We start from the raw sequence: 22,345 nt of genomic DNA, 5'->3' as shown, positions 1-22,345 counted from the left end.
CCACCCGCTGCCGCCATTGCTACCGCGGCATTCCTCCTCGGCTGGGGCGGCCCGCCCCTCGGCGCTCGTCTTGTGACAAGAGGCGCGGCGCCTGAGGCCGGGCAGGGAAGGAGAAGTCCAGAAAGAGCCAGGAACCCGAGGGGCTTGAGGGAGCAGCGACGACGCGGTTCCGTAGGCCCCCAGCGGCCCCACTGCCGCCTCGGTAACTGTCATGGCCTCCAAGCCACGTGACCCCGCCTCGTCGCAGGCCAGCTTTCCGGTCGCTCCGGCCCAGTAGCCCCGGCTCTGCGACGCCCTCCCCCCATTCCCGCCGGCGGACTCGGACCTGGCCTTTCTTCCTTCGGAAAACTGCGGGACAGATCCCGAGAAAGCCGGTGAGTCTGTCCACCAGGCTGGAGGTTTTCCAGTACCACCTCGCCCTTGTCCTTTCCCCGCCGCCCCCAGCAGTAGGGTCATCCCCTTTCACACGGTCTCCATAGGCACCGGGGAGTGGTCCAAAAAGTCTCCTAATACTTTGAAGCGAATGACAGGAAGGATTCCGCGAATCCTCGACATTAACAGCTGGATTCGCCTAATCCTTTGCCCGCCTCGGGAAGCTGGAGGCTTATAAACTAATTAGGGGCTCCTTCTGCGTTCGCTGGCCGGGTAGATGGTGTCGGCTTTCCACAAAAATGCCTGTGCGGGTAGTGGCGCTCGATTACGGACGGCGCCTGCGCAGTGAAGCCGCCCCCCCCCGTACTTTCGCGGAAGGAAGAGGCGGGGCGTAAACAGGAAGCGAACGGGCCGGCTCGGCTGAGCTGCTCAGGTGGGTGGCGTCCTAAGGGGACCGGGGACCCCTGAGTGGCGGTTCCTGGTCTGTAATGGGAGTCCTCCTGTGGAGACGGGTTCGGTGGCATTCGCGATCCGAGTGTTGCTTCGGTGGCTCGAGGAGCACCCGCATACTGGGGGCTGGGTGTGTCGTGCCTCCCCAACAACCTTGCCCCGAACTCTTGAGAACTCGGGAACTGAGGCTCAGAGGGATGTGATGGGGCAGATCCAGAGAATGCGGCACTTAACCTCTTCGTTCCTGAAGTAAAGATTCCAAAAGTCCAGACATTTACATCCAGGAGGGGGAAGGCCGCGGTAAAGGAGTAGAAGAGAAAAGCTGCTTTCCCCAAATCAAGTGTATTGTGTACTTTTACCTCGGGAAGCTTGATTTATATGGACGTAGATTCTTGTGTTAGTTTAAGTTATAAAACAGGTTTACAGTGGACCATGTCCGGAAGATGGTATATTCTCTTGTACGTGGTAAAAGTTTTGAATTCAATGAACTTGCTCAATGTTTGAGTACACGATGTGTTCGTTTCCTGTTCATTAAATATCTGGACAGTGATATTGACTTAAAGCAATGAAGCATGTTGTTTGTACATGTATGTTTTATATAAAAATAGGTCTCTAGGGCAGTGCAGAAAGATGTGACCCAAAATCCCTAACCTTAGATTTCCAAAACCGGTGTTGTCGTAAATAAGTAAATATTGTAGTTGAGGTGCCTGAAGTAGATAAATCATACACTGCGGTATACATTTATTTTCCAAATAAGAAAAAATCAATTGCCAACATTGTATAATGTCTTCATAAAAATTGTACCTTTTCAGAATTTGTTACTTCCTGGATTTTAATTGCCATATTTTAAGTCTTTAGCTAGGACTTCCTGTGTTATTTGCACTGTTTACCCAAGGACCTGTAGGCAAACATTCCTTTTTTGGAAAAACAAAGGAGAAAAAAAAATAAATGGTGTGGCACTGAACTTTTTTTAAGTTGTCATTTCACATAGGTAGCTTTTCAAATGTTCTTTTGAGATAGAAGTTACTGTTTTAAGCAACCAAGGATGAGACCAAGAAAGCAGATATCCAAGTTGGAAGGGGCAACTGATTTACCTGATTAAAAAAAAGTTATTGGTCAGCTATCATGTTGCTTTTATTATGATAGTGATTCTTATTAACTGTTTCGTATACAGTGTATTTGTTGTAGAAACCACTCAGTTGCTATTAGCAACATCATGTGGGAATAAATTTAAAACCTCTTTAAAGTAATCGAACACTTCGCCTAAATAAGGGCCATTTGAACCTGTTTGAGAAATTACATTCATCTGGTCCTGTGCCTTTCTCTTTCGGAGCTGTCCAATCACAGTCTAGCTGGTCCTCATGTAATGTCCTCTCATTAAAATGTTGGGAAGAAATCAAGTTATTTGAGGACTTGGTGTAACTGTGATGTTTTGCTTAAAGTTGTAGTTCAAAAACCTGTGCACCACATTAAGTGAGGACTCACTGTACTTTGCTACTCAGAAGGGGAGTTTGGGACCAGCAGCATTATTATCTTAGGTCCTAACTTAACTGTTGAAAATGTATTTTATTTTTTTTTTTTTAAAGATTGATTTATTTATACAAGCACTGGGTACAGTCAAAAGCACGAGAGGGTGAGAGAATTCACCAGAGCCAGAGCAGTGAATAGAACAGGCAAACTGACGAAATACACTGCTGAGGGGTGCGGCAGGAGAGGTCTGCACTCCATGTGGGACCCTCACTGGCAGCCAGGGATCAAACCTGCACTGCAGAGGCTGCGGGCAGCTTCACAGCCCAGGGCTCAACTGCTGCGCCACCAGGGGAGACCCCGAACATGCATTTTAACAAGCACACCCCCCCCATTTACAGTGATTTTTATGCATGGTAATGTGGAAACACTACAACTCTGATATATTTAACATTGTCACTACTGTGGCTAAATCTCCAAATGCTGTTTTTAAATAGGCCTGATCAAAACAGACTACTTACAGACAGTGATATTGACTTATAGTCATGAAGCATCTTGTTTGTATATGTATGTTTAATATAAAAATAAATATCCTCTAGTAATCTTTCACTTTAAAAATAATTTTTATGATATGGATGTTGTTTGTTAAATGTTTAACATTTAATTTTTATGCACTTCATTTTTGCTTTCAGACAATATCTGGAGAAAATGACGCATTGGTTTCATAGGAACCCATTAAAAGCCACAGCTCCTGTCTCCTTTAACTACTATGGCGTGGCTACCAGTACTGCTGCTTCAAAAATTTGCAGGTAAGTTTTAGTCTATGTCAACCAGTATTGACTGCTGCTTTTGGATCCAGGGTACTTTTTTTTAGGTCTCTTGGACAGTAAAGATGTATGTGACCCAATATCCCTAACCTTAAATTACTTATAAATGACATCTGAAGAGTTAAACCACAGATTACTTAACTTTTGAGTCTTCTAGGCCAGGGTTCTTAATTTTAGATTAGTAAGCAATTACAATAAAAAGGTTAAGCTCTATACACAATTAGACTCCTTAACGTTGTAGATGGAAATTATTGATTTACTAGACAGTAAATTCATTGGGTTCTGAGCAGGGAAAGAGAGGGATGACCTAGAACAGGTTTGAATAAATTGTATACTTTCATCAGGGAATGGCAAGCTGTGTCTCATATTTGATCCATTGTTGTTGTTGTTTTTTTTTTTTTAAATAAATAAAGTTCAAACACAGCCAACCTGTAAACCCCTACTCCCACACACATACACCCCCCATTTATTTATAGTCTGGCTACTTTCCTCCATAGTAGCAAACTCATATGGACTAAAATATTTAGTTTATCTCACAAACAGCCTAAAATATTTTTGAACTCTTCAAGAAAACATTTGCTGATCTCAGATTTATTCTATAGTAAGAAGGGAGGAAAAACATCAGTCTGTCATGAAAACCTTGTTCTCAGGCTAATGAGTAGAGCACTTTGACTGGAATAAAAGTGGTAGGTGCAAAAGAGATTTCAAAGGAGAAATCACTGACCAGGTTGACTGATGGGAAGTTGGACAGGACAGCCTATGAGATACAGAACCTAGATCGTCAAGACATTCTTGCTACCAACAATGGAAAAGCAGGAGTTGCTGCTTGTGGAAAGAAGTAATTGGAGTGAAGGATAGGGAAACTAGCTTGTTAATCTGGACCAGGTGTCAGCAGACTTTTCTGTAAAGGGATAAAGAGTAAATATTTTAGGCTGAGCTACATACAGTCACTGTCGCATATTCTTTTATCATTTTTACAAAAGTTAACTATGGGCCATACAAAAACACCATTCAGGTTATAGTTTGCTCTGGTCTTAGACTCCTAGAAGTTGGTCCCAGTTTTACTATTTTGTCTGTAGGTTTGGGCAAGGCTCTTAACTTCTTTGGTCTAATTACTCATCTTGACAATGAAGAGCTTAAATAGTTCTAATACACGTTTTTCTCAAATTCTGTACTTTTATGATGTATATGGCTACTTCAGTTGGGTTGCACGGGATGATTGAGTGCCTGCTTGGAAGTGGCCAGCCAACTATTGGAGTCTTGAACTGGCCTTAAGGATTCCATTTTCTCCTAGTCTAGGAATTATTCCTTCCCAACTTCTAGCTAAATAATTCAATAAGGACAGACTTAGAAAAAAGTAAAAAGGATCTTTCAGAGGAAGGAGAACATGCGAAATTTAGTGTTACTGGGATAGAGAGAAAAGAATTTCAAGAAGCTTATCTGATTTTTGGTCAGCTTTCTGTAATTGTGGGGGTATGCTTTTTTGGAATAGGTCTCAGTGCTGGTACAATGAATTAGCATTATCTAGACATTTGACAACAAAGTCTGCTCTCTTGGAATATCACTGCTACATTAGGAAGATATTTGAAATCTTAGTTTAATTTTACTCGCCAAAGAATTTCGAGAACCTGCTTTCACCTAACTTGCTTTCACCTACTAATTTCTGAGTATACGGTGCCTACTGTCTTTTTTCATTTAAGGGCATTTCAAGTGTCTTTAGTCATTTCCCCTATCATGTGATTTTGGAACCCTAAGTAAGCTAGGTACCTTCTGAAATTAGAGGTGGAACTGGAATAGGACCAAGTTAGAGCTGATATAGATATAGGATTGGATGTAAAGATGGGATCTCAACAGGGAGAAAACTGGAACGCCAAGGACTGAATATGTTTGGACATAGGAGTAAGAGGGACAGAGAAAAATATAGAAGGAACTTTCAGAGACAAAGGAGAACCTGGGAAATTTAGTGTTACTGGAATTGAGAGAAAAGAATTTCAAGAAGAAAGGATCTGCAGTATTTACTGCTGCAGGAAAGTAAAGGAAAAAGGAGCCCATGGTCCCGTTTTCTTTATGTGTGGGCTTAATGAGAGAACACAATTGCATTTTTACACTGTTTTCTTTAAGTCTGTTTTGACATTTTGTGTGTAATGTCAAAACTTAAAATAATGTGATACTAAAATCATAAACACATTAAATTTCCATTTTTCCTAACACTTTCATTGTGAGTTGGTCAGCGTAACTTGCTTGTTCTTAATCCTTCCTCCATCTTAAATGCTTGTTTCCTTAATGCTAAAACTTGTAATATGCTTTATTTTTTTTTTTTTTTTTTTTAAAGATTTATTTATTTATTTATTTATACAAGCACTGGGTACAGTCAGAAGCGCGGGAGGGTGAGAGAATTCACCAGAGCCAGAGCGGGGAGCAGAGCAGGCAGAAGGACCGAAGTACACCGCTGAGGGGAGCAGCGGGCGGCAGGAGAGGTCCGCGCGCCATGTGGGATCCTCCTCCTGTGGCCGGGGAGCAGCCGGGGATGGAACCGGCGCTGCAGAGGCTGCGGGCATCTTCGCAACCCAGCGCTCAACCACTGCGCCACCAGGGAGGTCCTGTAATATGCTTTAATTACACAATTATATCCATGATTTCCTCTTTAAGGGTTGAGTTTGTTTTAGTGCAACTTTTACAACAGTTGTTACTGGTTATTTCATTTATCTCTAGTGTTAGCCCCAATTAAATTCATTCCTAAGTACATAGTAGTGCCTTAGAGGTATGTGCATTGTTTTTTAATTCTTTTACAATTAAATGTTTAACTCACTTTTATGCAGGTTCCCATAATAGAGCTGTGGCATAGTGATTTATAATAAGAAATACAGATGTGGTCTTCTTCCCAAGTTCTGGCACAGAGTCCTTAAAAACCTAGGAAATTTCTAAGTGGTAAAGGGCAACAAAGGTGTCAGTGAGGTGACTTTTGGACCCCCCAAGTGATGGGGGTTGATTTTCCAAAGATCCAACCATGTGATTAAAGAGTTGGAACTGGGCCTCCCCCCGTGGCGCTGTGGTTGAGCGCTGGGTTGCGAAACTGCCTGCAGCCTCTGCAGCGCCAGTTCGATCCCCGACTGCTCCCCAGCCATCGGAGGAGGGTCCCGCATGGTACGCAGACCTCTCCTGCCGCCCGCTGCTCCCCTCAGCAGTACACTTCGGTCCTTCTGCCTGCTCTGCTCCCCGCTCTGGCTCTGGTGAATTCTCTCACCCTCCCGTGCTTCTGACTGTACCTAGTGCTTGTGTAAATAAATAAATAAATCGTTTAAAAAAAAAAAAAAGAGTTGGAACTTGCAGTCGCCATCCCCTGACCTCCAGAGAGGCTGGAGAATGAGCCCCATCCAAAAGACCAGTGATTTAATCAGTGATGCTGCTCTAATAGAACATCCATTAGACCCAAAAGAATGGGGTTCTGTAACCTTTCAGATTGGTGAGCTTGTGGGAGTGCTGGAGGTAGGGTGCTCTATGAGGACATGGAAGTCTTGCACCCTATCCCCCCACCTTGCCTATGCATCTTAGATTTCCATTTGACTATGTTGAGTTACATCTTTTATATTAGCTAGTAAGTGAAAGGTTTCTCTGAGTTCTGTGAACTGCTCCAGGAACCCAAGGAGGAGGTTGGGTTACAGCCTGATTTAAAGCCAATTGGTCAGAAATACAGGTAACAACAAACTGGGGTTGCTGTTGGCAGCTTATACATGGAGAGATGGTGGGCAGTCTTGTGGGACTGAACCCTTCACCGGTAGAATCTGATGCTCTCTGCATGTGGATGGTGTCAGAATTGAGTTGCATTGTAGGACTTCCAGCTTGTGTTGGAACATTACTTGGTGGGGGGAAAGCACTCCTTCCCTTTGGAATTGGGTCCCAGAACCCTTCTTAACAGCTGACTTAACATTACTGTCTCTTTCTGATATTAGTGACTTGAGATCATCCAGAGCACGACTGCTTGAACTGTTCACTGATTTGAGTTGTAATCCAGAAATGATGAAGAATGCAGCAGATACCTATTTTTCATTTTTACAAGGTTGGTTATTTATATGAACTTCTGAGTTAAAAAAAAAAAAAACAAAAACAGTACAAGTTCACAAGAAATTCTAGACTTCAGATTTGAATAGCTTAGACTTTTAGGCCATATTCTTTGGTCTGCTGGAGCTTCAGTTATGTGAGAATGTAAGGGTGGTATGTGGTCTTGTAACATCGAATGTGTACATATTTCATATTATGTTACTTAGGAGGGCATGTTAAGATATAGAAAGGGACAGAGGGACTATGAGTTTCATTCAGACACGTGGGTAAATCATTACCTGAAAAATTTTCTAAGCAAAGCACTTGATAAGCTAAAAGTGAAATGTTTTATACCTTTTATAGGTTTCATAAATTCACTGGATGAATCTACTCAAGAAAGCAAGTTAAGATATATTCAAAATTTCAAGTGGACTGATACATTACAAGGACAGGTTCCAAGGTAAGCAGTGTTAACAGTAAATTAAAGTCCTTTTTGTAGTTGTTTTGCCAGTAGTTCACTCATAACCTTTGTTGGTGAAGGATTAAATAAGTCTGGTCAGCATTTTCTCCTACCAGAAATTAAAAAAAACATTTGATCTAAACTAATATTCTCCATTAAGTGAAAATATAATTTGTTTCTCCTGAACTGTTTCATACCAAATCTTTTTATTTTTAAGATTGATTTATTTATGCATGCAAGAACTGGGGTACAGGCCAGAGGTGTTGGGGAGTGAGAGGATTCACCAGAGACAGAGCGGGGAATAGAACAGGTAGATCGACTGAAATACACTGCTGAGGGGAATAGTGGGCGAGACAGGAGAGGTAAGCTGCGCAACGTGGGTAGCTCCCTGGTGGGGGATCGAACTCATCCTGCAGTGGCTGCGAATAGCTTCATAGGTTGCATCTTAATCCCTTGCGCCACCAGGGAGAACCTCATACCAAATCTTTTAATCTAAAAAATCTCTATCCTTTTGAAGGATAGAGATTTATAAAAAAATATAATCCTCAGTCTAGTTTCTTCCCTTTGGGTAATTTTTCTATATTTCAGCGCTGCATATGTAAAATACGGGTATTGTGCTTTCTTACTCATTTGAAATAAATGTCCCAAGAGTTTTCATGATCTCATAAAAATGATAGTGAACAAAAATTAGTATGATCTTATTTGCTTAATATAGTTGCAGTCTTATTGGTATTCATAGAATTAAAAGATATAATATAAAATGTACTTGTTTTTAAGGCTGCAGTGTGCTGAGTGGCTTACATGGGGAATCTTGTAGTTTCTCTTAGTTGGACCTTTAGCTCTTCTGTTCTTTGATTTCTTTTTGCAAACCCCAAGCTCTAATGATGCTAGTTGGGTCTCTACTGCCAGAAACGTATTTATATTTTGTTGTGCTTTAATAGTGTCATTCCTTCACCTGGGTTGTCCTTTCCTTCTAACCATCTTTCAAGGTACAATTCAGATTATGTGCACATACCAGTAGGCCGCCTTTCCTTGCTCTACCTTGAAATGCTTTCTGAATTCTGTTTTCTTAACCATCTGTATCATAATAAAATGGATGCTTGTTAAAAATGCAAATTCTGGGACCCATCCCAGATTTTTTGATTCTCTGGGCATAAGCCCCATAGGTCTGCATTTCTAGAGCTATTCTAGGTACAATAAGCTTTGGAACTACTATTGATATTTACTGTTGTACTGGGCCATTTTTTTTTTGTGTGTGTGTGTGTGTGTGTGTGTGTGTGTGTGTGTCTCTTCCTTTCTGTATTAAACACAGACTGTTTTTCCCTTATACCAGTAGCATATAGCTTTTTATTTTTTTGAGTTTTATGTACAGTTGACTTCGTGCAGAGATTTGTCAATGAAAGAATTTAATGATTATGTTTATAATTCTAGTGCCCAGCAAGATGCTGTTTTTGAATTAATTTCCATGGGATTTAATGTAGCTTTATGGTATACCAAATATGCTTCAAGACTGGCTGGAAAAGAAAAGTAAGTTAAAAGGGAGCGTTGTATGCATATGCATTTAGTTTTCAAATATGTGTAGCTTCATTATTAGACTGTCTAGGCTATTGATGAAAATACCACTTTGATAGTTGAAAGGTTGCCTCATAATATACTTAACCAGAAATAGGGAGCCCAGCATTAAAAGAAAAAAAATTTAATAATCTTATCAGTGAAGATCTTTCAATAGAAATCTACCATAAACAAAGTTAAACGAATGGCAGATAAGTCAAAAAAAAAAAAGCAGTGCATGTAACAAATTGTTTTTATGACATACGCTTTCAAGCTGAACATGAAAAAGACTAGCAGATCAGTTGAAAATATGGAAAAGACATAGATATTTCACTGGAAAAGAAATACAAAAGGCTTAAAAAGTATGTGACATAAAATGAGATAACATTTTTATAGTAGCAAAAGCATATATTAGCAATGGGAACCTGCTGGCTACCTACTAGGGTGCATCAATACATGAGCCTTTTAAAAATGAGTTGAATTGTAAATGCTGATCTAAAATTATCTTTAAAGTAACTTGGGTGATCAAAGCAAGAGAAGAGTGGGTAGAGAACTTGTTTGTGTGTTTTAAGTGTGTGCATTCATTGAGTGTGTAAGATTTTACATTTGTTTATGCACGGGTTATCTGGAAGGAAAAACAAGCCTTTTGTCCATTCCTCTATACAGGGGCGCTCTTGTTTTCATTTGTTGTACTTTATCTTTAGGTAATTTTAATGTGCATTTGTTACTTTTTTAAGTGTCAGATTAGATTTTTTAAAATGAAGGAGATAGTGATGAGAAACACAAGTGCCAGTTATGATGGTGTATTAGTTACTGGCTTTTATGTCAGAAATGGGATTCATCCTCTAATATAACCACTGTCTTTAAGCATAACAGAAGATGAAGCAAAGGAAGTTCATCGAAGCCTAAAAATTGCAGCTGGGATTTTTAAACATTTAAAGGTAAAATAACTCTGTACTAATGAAGATACACATATATATTCTTTTTTTTTATGCCAGCCATTCACTGGTAACTTCTTTTTTTTTTTTAAAGATTTATTTTTATTTATTTATACAAGCACTGGGTACAGTCAGAAGCGCGGGAGGGTGAGAGAATTCACCAGAGCCAGAGCAGGGAGCAGAGCAGGCAGGACTGAAGTACACTGCTGAGGGGAGCAGCAGGCGGCAGGAGAGGTCTGCGCGCCATGTAGGACCCTCCGTTGGCCGGGGAGCAGCCGGGGATCGAGCCGGGGCCGCAGAGGCTGCGGGCAGCCTCGCAACCCAGCGCTCAACCTCTGCGCCACCGGGGAGGCCTACACATATATATTTTTAATGCTTTAATTCTTAAATAATCTTAGGGCTTTTGCGGGGGGTGGGGAAAATTTCTTTACATAAAAAGAGCTAGTATGTGTTCATTTCTCTTTAAGTACTTTGTTGATAAGTGTAGCCAATTACAAAATAGTAAATGTTTTCATTTTAGAAAATCACCGGTAAATTTTAGAATTTGAAGATTTAAATTGTTAATGCACTGCTTATTTTTCTGTTTCTTTTGAAAAGGTAAAGCGTTGCAGAACAATGTATGGTTTTTACCATTTCTTGTTGATCTCTGCAGCAGTTGCCAGTAGCATTCAGTAGTCTGCAAAACTGAACTGAGTGTCTGTCTCTCAGTGAAAATGACAGAAGGGCAGCCAGTACACGCTCATACTAAATTATTTGACAAAGCAGTGGTTACTATCCCCCGCCCTTTCTAATTAAACCACTATTTACTGGAGGCCAACGTTCAGTTTTCTCATGGTAAATAAGACACTTTTACAATGAAAAGCTGTGATCCTCAGTTAGCTATGGGATTGTAATCATTTTTACATTTATACTTACTAATGTAAATAATTCTTGCTTTCAGGCAAAAGAGAACTTCATTTTCATTTAATCTTACATGATTTGCATCTCTAAGCAGTCTATAATCCAAATTCTACTTTTGAGTTTGTTTTTTGCAAAAGCTTATAAAAGACTTTAGAAGTTCTAGTTTACAAGAATTTTTATTCCTTGTAACTTAATATTGCTTCTTTTTTACAGTTTTTATTTGTACATGTAATTTGAGTACCTCATAACTTAGCTTTTGATCTCTAATAACAGGGATAAAATAAAATTGACTTGTTTGGTTTTATTCTTTTTTTCCTCAGGAAAGTCATATCCCAAAACTCATTACGCCTGCAGAGAAGGGGCGGGACTTAGAAGCACGACTCATAGACACCTATGTTATCCAGTGTCAGGCTGAAGCTCAAGAAGGTATCCAAAATATTGTAAGATTTTCTTTTTTTAAGAAAATCTATACTGGCACTTGATTCTGTTTTTAAAATTAACTCAGTTTCAGGTTTTGAGAAATTTTCAATGAGGAATAATTTTACATCTAGCCTTTTGCTTTCATTTGTAGTTCACAGGAAAAAGCCTAACAGTTTATTGGCTCTTCATAAGAAGATTTTGATTTCATATCTTTTTTGACAGCATGAATTAATTCTGCAACTCATCTTTTACCCTCTCTCCTTGCTTGTGCCTTTTGTTCTTACACCATTGGGCTTCTCTTGAAATCCTCCTGTCAGTGTCGGCAAATGAGTGAGAACAATAGGCAAAACCTTTGTAGACTTGTTTTTCTCTACTTAAACTCCATACCCTGAAAGTATTTGTTTCCTTTTACATCATAATATTTTCTTTGATTAACTAGTAATTGACTAGTGATTTATTTAAAGAAATGGTATCAAAATTAATAAGCTCTGTGTTTTGTTTGTTCAGGTTTGCAGTTTCCTGTAACTTACTTTTCTTGTTAAGCTTTATCAAAATCCCAAATAGACTATCAGGCTGTCTTTTGCTATTGTAATTGATTTTAGACTGAATGCAGGTGAACTTAACACTTTATTATATTTTGGTTGCAGTAACAATTGCTCGAGCAATTGAACTAAAACATGCTCCTGGCCTAATCGCTGCATTGGCATATGAAACGGCCAATTTCTATCAAAAAGCTGGTAAGCTTTTAAGTCATATTTTTTATCTATGTTCTTCAGATTTGATGATTTTTTTCTCAATAGGGAACAAATAAACCAAAAGATTCTGATTGTTTCATTTGCAAAAGTGTATTAATACTTGTATTATTAATCTTAGTTAAAATAAATGAAAGAATTAGAGCTGTTCAATTAATATGCAGCATACTTTGTAATAGAAAGTAGGATGCTGTACATACTTAGCAGAAACATAAGATACAGCCAGTTTGCTTTTGACATTTTAATTTTTTTGGTCTCTGTGACAGCTTTGTAGTTACTACCCTTTTTTAGACAAAAACTGAAATCCAGAGAGTTAATGTAACTAATTTGTTATTTAACTGCTGGCAGGTGGGAAGTTGGGAACTACAGAGTTCTGAATAGCCTGTTCCTTTCATTCACTTATTTAGGAAACATGCGTATGTTTCTCTTGATGAGATGATGCTTACTGTTACAGTTGTTGGGCATTCAAAGTAGATCCATAGAACATATTTACAGTCTAGGAATATGGAGACAAGCATATAACCACATTATTATAGCATGAAATAAGACATTCTAGCAGTGAGATTTAAAAAAAAAAAGGAAACCATAAAGGATCCAGGCATGCTGGAGAAAGGTTTACAAAGAAAGGTGGTATTTTTGCCCTGTTATGAAATGTAAATAGAAGTTCTGAGTTTGTCCAGGAACTTTATTTAGAGCATGGGAAGAGAAGAACACACTCTGTAGTATGTATATATTCCGGACCCTTTAGACAGACGCTCTCAAATGAAACACAGGATGGTGGTGGGAGAAAAGGTCAGGAAAGTACAGTGTGTGTGTGAGGTCAGGAATGGTTGGTAAGCTTCTCCAGGAAGCGTGACCTTTATATGGTAGATTGGTACCCCTTACAAGATACCAAGTAAGTAACTTAATTTGAATTTAAGGAAAGTCCCTATGGTTGCAGGATGAAAAGTGGGCTTGCTGGGTGAAGGAGCAGTTCCCTGACTCTGCTTAACACTGGTGAAGAGATGATTTTATAGTGTATGAAGGAAATGATGAAAACTGACAAAAATGGCAAAATGGGAAATAAAGAGAAAGATACTGATTTTTGAGGGATGTTTGGCAAGATATGTGTGTGTCTTATACAAGATCCAGTGGGGATTTAGAAAAGGGTGGTAAAGTCATCCTCTATGTTTCTGATGTGGAATACTCTTTGCATATAAATTAAAAAGATGGGCCTCCCCTGGTGGCGCAGGCAGTTGAGCGCTGCACCGTGAAGCTGTCCGCAACCTCTGCAGCACAGATTTGATCCCAGCTGGCCGGCGAGATACCCACATGACACAGTAGACCTCTCCTGCCTTGCCCGCTGCTCCCCTCAGCAGTGTATTTCAGTCAGTCTGCCTGTTCCATTACCTGCTCTGTCTTTGGTGAATCCTCTCACCCTCCCGCACCTCTGGCCTATACCCCTGTTCTTGTATAAATAAAAATAAAATCTCAGAAAAAAATTTAAAAAAGATAACAGTGGAGTTTGTATATACCTTGAAGTTCTTAGTTTCATCTGTTACTGTCATTACCTTGAACTTAAGGTACATTAAGCATCAATTCATAGAGGTGCCATAGTATTTATTTGTTTAAAGATTTATTTATGCATACAAGAATTGGGGTACAGGCCAGAGGTGTGGGAGGGTGAGAGGATTCACCAGAGACAGAGTGGGGAATAGAACAGGCAGACTGACTGAAATACACTGCTGAGGGGAGCAGCAGGCGAGTCAGGAGAGGTCTGCTGCGCCGTGTGGGTAGCTCCCTGGCAGGGGATTGAACTCGTGCTGCAGTGGCTGTGCATAGCTTCATAGGTTGTGTATTAACCCCTTGCGCCACCAGGGAAGCCCCTGCCATGGTATTTAAATACAGTTATGAGGAAATAAGTCACTTTATATAAAACAAGGTTTTTTAAATGTGTAAGTGCTTGAGTTTTAGACTTGAAGGGCATTCTGCCTGTAGCATCTGAACACGTGAACTAAAAGTCTTCTAGTGAATCAGGGTAAAATTATATTTTGCTTTTTAAAATGTAACTTTAGATCATACTTTATCCAGTTTGGAGCCTGTGTACACTGCTAAATGGAGGAAATATCTTCACTTGAAAATGTGTTTCTACACAGCTTATGTAAGTATTTATAGCCCTAAAAATGATGTAAAGTACTATCTTTCCAGCCCCTTAAGTGCCAGCTCTGTCATCTCAGAGCCTCTATCGGTGTTTCATGTTTAATGGGCCACTCTCAGTAAGTGGTTGCTGACAGTGCAGCCTTTGTGAACTGAAGTGGGGGACGAGAAGCTGTGGAAATGTGGAGCTGGATGATAGTGATGGAATCCCACTGTTCAGCTGGAACCTTCCACATACTTAGCAAAAATTCTCTCATTTGTTTTATCCTATATATACATGGAGAAAGGCATTTACTAGTTATAGTAATGCTTACCCTGCATGATCTTTCACCTGGATCGGTGAAGAACTAACTCATAAGCACTGTTTTGGAAGTTACTTAGAAACTCTTGTCATATCCACCAAAGAAATTTTGTTGATTAGAATATCATATGTGAGATCATCAGAAACCTTTTTTAGGTCTAAGTATCTTTCATTTCTTATATTTTATATATCTCTTCTCAAGCACACTACGTAAGATCAGTTGCAGTCTCTGCACTAATAAAGACATTTATAGAATGAACATGTCCTACTTTATATTCATATATATGTATATTTTTAAAGGTTTATTTTCACTTATACAAGAACCAAGGTATAGTCCAGATGCGCAGGAGGTTGAGAGGATTCACCAGAGACAGAGTGGGGAATAGAACAGGGAGACAGACGAAATACACCGCTGAGGGGAGCAACGGGCGAGACGGGAGATGTTGGCTCACCTTGTGGGTTGCTCCAAGGCCGGCGGGGTCGAACCGGCCCTGCAGAGTCTGCAGACAGCTTCACAGCGCTGCGCTCAACCGCCTGTGCCACCAGGGAGGCCCCTAATATATTTCTCTTAAAACATATTTGTTCCTGTGCCTCCCTGGTGGAGCAAGGGGTTAAGACGCAGCCTATGAAGCTATTAGCAGCCACTGAAGCACAAATTCGATCCCCGGCCAGGGAGCTACCCACTTGGTGCAGCAGACCTCTCCTGACTTGCCCACTGCTTCCCTCAGCAGTGTATGTCAGTACATCTGCCTGTTCTGCTCCCCATTCTGTCTCTGGTGAATTCTCTCACCCCCCCCACAGCTCTGGCCTGTACCATAGTTCTTGTATGCATAAATAAATAAATCTTAAAAAACAAAACAAAAAAATCCATATTTGTTCCATAACCTCAAAACCATCCTTCCCTCTCCCTCTGCATTAACATAGTAATTTCCTCCTTCCCCCCCATGCCCTAATTTTAGAAAGTTTCACTTAATATTTCTTGCTTTTAGCCCATGTTTAGAAGGCTAGCTGGGCTCACAGCTTGACATGATTGCACAGACTGGGGGGAAGTTTTAATACAGAAATGTGTAAGGGACTGCCTTGATGCTTCAGTGGACAAAAGCATTTATTTTCATGCTGTATATATAAGATGACAGTGGGAAGCAGGATTTGGGTAGAAAATAAACTTTTTTCTTTTTTTAATCAGGCTTACTGTTATCATGGGCAGACTCTGTTGTCTAGTGATAAGTGTGGTGAAGCAATCAGGGCTCTCCAAGAAGCAGAAAAATGTAAGTATTCCTGCCAAAATAGGTACTACTTTTTAAATAGGCATTTAAAAGTTTGAGAGAGTTCATGCGAGGGAATTGGGAATGAATGAGGTAATTGGAGAAAAGCAAAACATATTTCAAAGACCAAGGAACCTGTAGAAATGTCCACCTTTCCCTTACACTGTTGTTGTTGCTATTATACTATACTACGTCAAGGAGAACAACGTTTTCTCCCATTTCCCTTTTTTTTTTTTAAAGATTTATTTATTTATTTATACAAGCACTGGGTATAGTCAGAAGCACGGGAGGGTGAGAGAATTCACCAGATCCGGAGCGGGGAGCAGAGCAGGCAGAAGGACCAAAGTACACTGCTGAGGGGAGGGGAGCAGCGGGCGGCAGGAGAGGTCTGCGTGCCATGTGGGACCCTCCTCTGGTGCCGGGTAGCAGCCGGGGATCGAACCGGCGCTGCAGAGGCTGTGGGCAGCTTCACAATCCAGCGCTCAACCGCTGCGCCACCGGGGAGGCCCCGTTTTCTCCCATTTCTGATTTAATGTCTTTTTGGTATAAATCAACAAGTACAGTCAAATGACTGTATATCCCTTTCACATGCAGTTTATGCAAAGGCAGAAGCATTATGCAAAGAATATGGAGAAACCAAAGGCCCTGGACCAACAGTCAAGCCTTCAGGGCACTTGTTCTTTAGGAAACTTGGAAATCTTGTGAAGAACACCCTAGAAAAATGTGAGAGAGAAAATGGATTCATGTGAGTACAGTGTACTGTTTAGTAATATTAGTAATAGTATACATGTTTAAAATATTTAAATGTTAATATTGTTAGTAATAGCACAGTTTCTATTCTCTAAGAATGAATTACTGTTTAAATTGCTTTTTGCAGTTACTTTCAAAAAATCCCAACAGAAGCCCCACAACTGGAACTCAAAGCAAATTACGGTCTTGTAGAACCTGTACCTTTTGAGTTTCCTCCTGTGAATGAACACTGGACACCAGAAACACTGGCTGCATTTGATCTCACCAAAAGACCCAAGGATGACAGTGTATGAGATTGGGTTCTGTTCATTCGTTCACGAAAATTTAGAAGGATCAGAGTTAGCAGTTTGATATGTTTCTCTCTTTAAGTAGATCTGTACTTTTGTCTGAATGTTAAATTAGTTAATTACTTGCAAATATAATTCATGTAGAACTCAGAGTTAGGATCTCTGGGCCTTACATGTCTTCTGATTTTCTACGTAACTGATGTTGTTTTCAGCACATTATCCTACAAGCTGTTTACAGCTTGTCCATATCATCTTTAAGGCGAGTGTGGGAGAAAAGAGCTGGAAAAGGTGGCTCCTCTGTGTTTGTGTTGCTATAGCAATGCTGTTTTTGATTTAGCATAATGCAGGGGATGTGAAGATTTGACGAAATGTCAACTCTATGAAATCATCAGGAGTAAAACAAGACTACTTTTATTTATTTGTATCTAAGTACATCTTGGTGTAGGAAATCAAACGTTTGACTAAGTGGAAGATTTGAATTTTGACTACCAAAGAGAAGATCTGTGAAAAAGGGGATGGGAGATTGTTTTTCAGCCATAACTCCTTCCTTGAAATTGGATTGTTTTCATTATAATATTTCAAACCCGTACTGAAGCCATTATTTCTTTTTTTTTTTTTAATTTTTTTTTTAATGGAGGCATGTTTTATTTATTTGTTTGTTTGTTTGTTTGTTTTGTTTATACATGCACTGGGTACAGTCAGAAGTGTGGGAGGGTGAGAGAATTTACCAGAGCCAGAGTGGGGAGCAGAGCAGGCAGAAGGACCAAAGCACACTGCTGAGGGGAGCAGTGGGCGGCAGGAGAGGTCTGCGCGACCCTCCTCCGGTGGCCGGGGAGCAGCCGGGGATTGAACCGGCGCCGCAGAGGCCATGGCAGCTTCGCAACCCAGCGCTCAACCGCTGTGCCACCGGGGAGGCCCCTGAAGCCATTATTTCTTAACATAACTATCTGTGTATCCTGTTCAATCTCTTAAGTTAATGCCCTAAGTGGTTGCTTATTACTTTCATTGGTTATTTCCAAATTTAAGAGTCTCACATACATGGCGCCATCATCACTCGACTTCCCCTCCTCAGAGAACAGAAGAGTACAGTTAATTTGATTTTTCCCTGGGCTTGCATCCTCATGGGGATGTTGCTTTCTACTTTTGTCTTAAATTTAGTTGCTATGTAGCTTCTGGAATGGCTGTGTTAATCTGTTGTGCGATGTAATATGACCTCTTTCAAAAGTCTGAGTTAGAAAGGACACAGTGTTTGTTTTCCAGTTCTTGGTTAATGTACTTAACACTATAATTTCCTTCCTCCGTAGACCAAACCCAAACCAGAAGAGGTGGTGAAACCTGTGAAAGAACCAGATATCAAGCCTCAAAAGGACACAGGGTGCTCCATTTCCTAAAATGCATTACTACAGCATGCACTTGGAATTTCTCTGCTAGTAGATGCTAGTAGATAAGATGAACCTTGGAACTTCATATTTCATATTTCATAAAATGATTTCTCTGAAGCCTCTATATAGAATAATCAAGTACATTTAGAGGGAATCTGCCTTCAGTTTGTTTTCATTCCATGCTTTGTGTTCAGACTCTTTTTATTCAGGATAACACTTGAAAGACTATTATGGTGCCTCTTAAGGGTATTTATGGGGTTTGTTTTTTTCTCCAGACTCGGGGTAGTAATAAATTTCAAGTTAATATAGGTCAGAATCATGTGGTTTCAGGTAGGTTTTTCTGTCTTCACAAAAACTGTTTCTATTTTTTGTTCTCTTATTTGATAGCAGAGAATGACAGAAAAAAAGGGTTTTTAAGACAGTTTTTCCCTCTCCTCACTATTATGTTAATTCTGAGTCCCTTATCTTTTCTGGTGAAAAAAAGTCACTTAAGGGTCAGAAAATCTTCATTCTTTACATATGTTAGACTCCAGAATTCCCTTAGAAATGAGTGTTGATAGGGAGGTTGTGACCATTGAAATGCTCTTTTTTGGTAGCTTTGCTCTTCATTTCCAGCTCAGAGATTTTCTACAAGTACCTTTTCTAATGTTTTTTTTTTTTTTACCTAGAGGATAGAACTTTCTAACAGCTCTTAGTGTTTCTATGTGAGAACAGAGAAAGGAAGAAAATGTTTTTGCAGAAGTCAAATATTGCATGATATAAAGAAAAAAACTTTAAACAAGATAGGTTGTCCTGAATTACACTGGTAACACTACTTTGTCACAGAAGTTACAGTAAAATGCCTTTGCTACCTGATTTCAGCGTACATTATTTTTATATGATTTTCTAATACACGTTTTGATTCAGAGTTGGTATTGCTTTAGGCCAAAGGCTGTAGCAAAAACTTAGAAAACATACAGTATGATTTTAAAAATAGCTTGTATTTGAAACCATTAGTTCTAGTATAAACACAAACTTGGGAAATAGTGGATGTATAATACTTTTACACAAGTTATACATCTTTAGGATTATCATCTTTTGATTAGTCAAAAGTGTTAGCTACCTTTCTCATTCCTATTATAAATGAGGGATTGTTTATCTTAATAGGAATGATAATAGTTATTTTTGAGAGGTTTTAACGTGTCAGGCACTGTGCTGAACTCTCAACATAGAGAAACCACTGAGTCCACGCAGCAGCCTTGGGAAAAATTTGTAAATCCACATAAAGTGTTGAAATAGGAATAAGCATTTCATTATGAAGAATAGATTATGCCTATCTGAATCAATATTCTGTTCAAGTAAATGATAATAAATCATAGTTTACACCTCTGATAAAAAGCTACATAGACTAAGATTTTTTTAAAAAATATGTGAAAATGCTAATTACTCTTCACAATATAGCATTTAATATTTAAATCTGCAGCTTCCAGAATAAGCGGAGTGATATCTGAACATTTATTTTGCTGTATCCGAAAAAAAAATTTAAGTTTAACTGTATTTTGTGTGATCATTACTACAAAATCAGTCATTTGTTTACTCTATGCCATTTACTGACAAAACTTTAAACAGTACTTTGTGCCAGCTTATTACTCTGACTATAGGATCTTTTTTTAGTTACTAGTGCTTATTAACCTAGTTAACTAAATTTTCACATTGACATTTTGTGGATTTTGTGATACCATCTTATCAGCAATGGAAACAATTGCTCAGTGCTTCTGTAAAATGAGGTAAATACTGGCATTACTTTAAATCAGTAATTGGTAACTTTGACATAAGCAGTAATATCCTCTTGACTCAGCAAAGGTGGAACTTTGCGACTTAAATATCCCATTATACATAATATTTGAAATGGTGTTGGAAATTTTGGAAAGTTTACAAGTGTAAAGAGATTGCATGAGACTAGAGATAACTATTTGTGTTAACTTTTGTGTACATTTCATACTTAGACCCATAATGAGAGCTAACATACTCTGCTAAAAGGTGTTTGTATAAGGAATTATCTTTTTATTTATGAAAATAAAGGTATTTCACTTACAATGTCCCTGGGATTTTTTTGTTGATAAATGTTTTTACATTTATTAAGCCAATAACAGATTTAATGCAAAGCAAAATCATAATTCTTCACAGTAACATTTTAAAATGACAAGCATTTGTGCTAGTAGTTTTATGTTAGTGAGTTTATTAAATATTAAATTCTCTTGACCTTTTTGGTTCTATTTACATTTTTCTAGTACCTATCATCTCTTAATCTCAAAGTAGGATTTTGATTGGTTGTATATACCATATATCTCATTCAGTTATCCAGAGCAATACAATCAGTCTTGTACACTAAGCCAGAGAGCTTATCATTGGCACTATAGTATACTGGAAAACTTTGTACTTTGGAAACAAGATGGCATTTTCAGTGCTATCTAAATGTACTCAGATAAAACTCTAAATACATTTCCTTATTTTTTAGTCTTTGTGCTTTAGAAAATACATTTCTTTTTTCTTAATGTGCATAAAAATAAATTTGCTGTGTCACTTTGGGTTACCATAACTATGTCTAAAGACATTCATATTTGAACAATATGGTTAGAATTTAAATTTTTGTTTAAAAGTTTCAGTAATAAAACATTTATTAAAGGGATTAAAATACCTCTGAATTATAGAACAGGAAGCCATATTTGAGCATGCATTTCAATGTATCTAGTGCCAGTGGTGTGCCTGAGGTAGGTGTGGGCACTTGGCACCTTGGGTGTGCCCCATGGGGATAGTGTTAGCTCAATCACTTGATTGAGATTGTATATTTGAAGCTTCTCAAGTAGTTTGCCTTAAGCAGTTGATCCTGGCTGTCTGAGGCTAGCTGGGCAGGATTCTTGGTGGCTGAAGTTACCACACGTGCCACCTCCAGAATTTCAGGCAATTTCCTACATCTGCCGTGATGGAGAATTGGGCAACACCCCTGTGAGGTAAGTATGTCAGTAATGTTGCTGAGCCCTGGTGATTGGGGCCAGAGACATAGTTTGATAATGAAAATGCATAAAATCCTGCCAGGTCCTAATCAATTTCAAGGAGGAGCAGTGCTTTGTATATCACCTTTTTCCTCACCTGATTCCTCAATCTACCCTGCTTGCCCTGACTCTTCCTCACTCCAGTAGGGAGTAACTGATGGGAGTGGGCAAGTTTCAGGTGACAGGCCTCGAGAAACCAGGAGTGAATACTGTTCTGTGAAGTGGGGCTTTGGGTGTCGTATCCTGCTTTCACAGAAGCTTAACCTTGGCTTAGACCAGGGTGTTGGTAGTGAATGGGGTAGTATTTGGATTCCAGAAATAATGAATACAATTTCCTGATGGATTTAATGTGACATCTGATAAAGGAGAATGAAGGGCTCCTGCATTTTTGGTCTGAGCAAGTGGAAGAATGAAGTTACCTAAGTGGGAATACTGCCAGGGGTGGAGATGTAAGAGTGTGGTGGGGTGTTGGTGGGAACAAAAAAGGAAGAGAGCACAAAATATGAGCAAAGATTTCAATATATCAAGACCAAGATTCTATCAGACATCCAAGAAGAGAAGACATCAAGTAGGCAGTTGAATCAAAGAATCGGACCTAGAGATAAAAGTATTGGACATAGGAGTGTGCGAAGGAAATATTTAAAATGGTAGAACCAAATAGCAGTTAAGGGAGTAGATGAAAAAAGATTCAATCACCAATCCCTGGGGTACCCCACTGTAGAAAGGTCAGGGAGATTGTATGGCCTGTTAATCGCATTATATACTTAAAAGTGCTCCATGATAACCTAGATTTGGGGTTTTTAAGAAACAAAGAGGTGTTTATAAGAATTAAATGGAGATAAAAGGCATGTTTTAGGGACTATGTAGCCCTTTGAAAGGTCATTTACAACACTTACAAAACATCCATGTCAAGATACTTGCTGTGAAGTTGTCAATGCTTGGTAGTTTCCATAAATAAAAATAGATTCCAAACTCTTGGGTATTAAGCCCCACCACATGACGAGCTCTGATGACTAA

General features: G+C 39.3%; 2 protein-coding genes across 3 annotated transcripts in view; one reads left to right on the top strand and one right to left on the bottom strand.

Annotated features, from left to right (window-relative positions):
• The window catches only part of AIDA (axin interactor, dorsalization associated), a 32,760-nt gene extending 32,105 nt beyond the window's left edge, over window positions 1-655 (bottom strand). The window contains exon 1 of the mRNA XM_037496377.2: window positions 326-655. Within this exon, the coding sequence (XP_037352274.1) occupies window positions 326-456 (131 nt within the window). The 5' untranslated portion in view covers window positions 457-655. The remainder of the gene's footprint in view (window positions 1-325) is intronic.
• Window positions 74-20,362, top strand: BROX (BRO1 domain and CAAX motif containing). Of its 2 annotated transcripts, none has more exons than XM_037496375.2 (13): window positions 74-374; window positions 2,982-3,098; window positions 7,067-7,173; window positions 7,518-7,614; window positions 9,046-9,141; window positions 10,034-10,106; window positions 11,324-11,429; window positions 12,071-12,160; window positions 14,230-14,315; window positions 15,799-15,880; window positions 16,472-16,622; window positions 16,755-16,914; window positions 18,219-20,362. In XM_037496375.2, the coding sequence occupies exons 2-13, from the start codon at window positions 2,998-3,000 to the stop codon at window positions 18,303-18,305; spliced, it is 1,236 nt and encodes a 411-aa protein (XP_037352272.1). In that variant the 5' UTR covers window positions 74-374; window positions 2,982-2,997; the 3' UTR covers window positions 18,306-20,362. The 2 variants fall into 2 exon arrangements, with proteins under 2 accessions (XP_037352272.1, XP_037352273.1); XM_037496376.2 differs by lacking the exon at window positions 74-374 and adding an exon at window positions 747-805.
• Window positions 20,363-22,345: the final 1,983 nt, after the last annotated feature.

Source organism: Talpa occidentalis, unplaced genomic scaffold, assembly GCF_014898055.3.
Source record: "Talpa occidentalis isolate TD23 unplaced genomic scaffold, MPIMG_talOcc4v2.1 talOcc4.8, whole genome shotgun sequence".
Classification (NCBI taxonomy): domain Eukaryota; kingdom Metazoa; phylum Chordata; class Mammalia; order Eulipotyphla; family Talpidae; genus Talpa; species Talpa occidentalis.
This window is presented reverse-complemented; position numbering and strand designations above follow the sequence as displayed.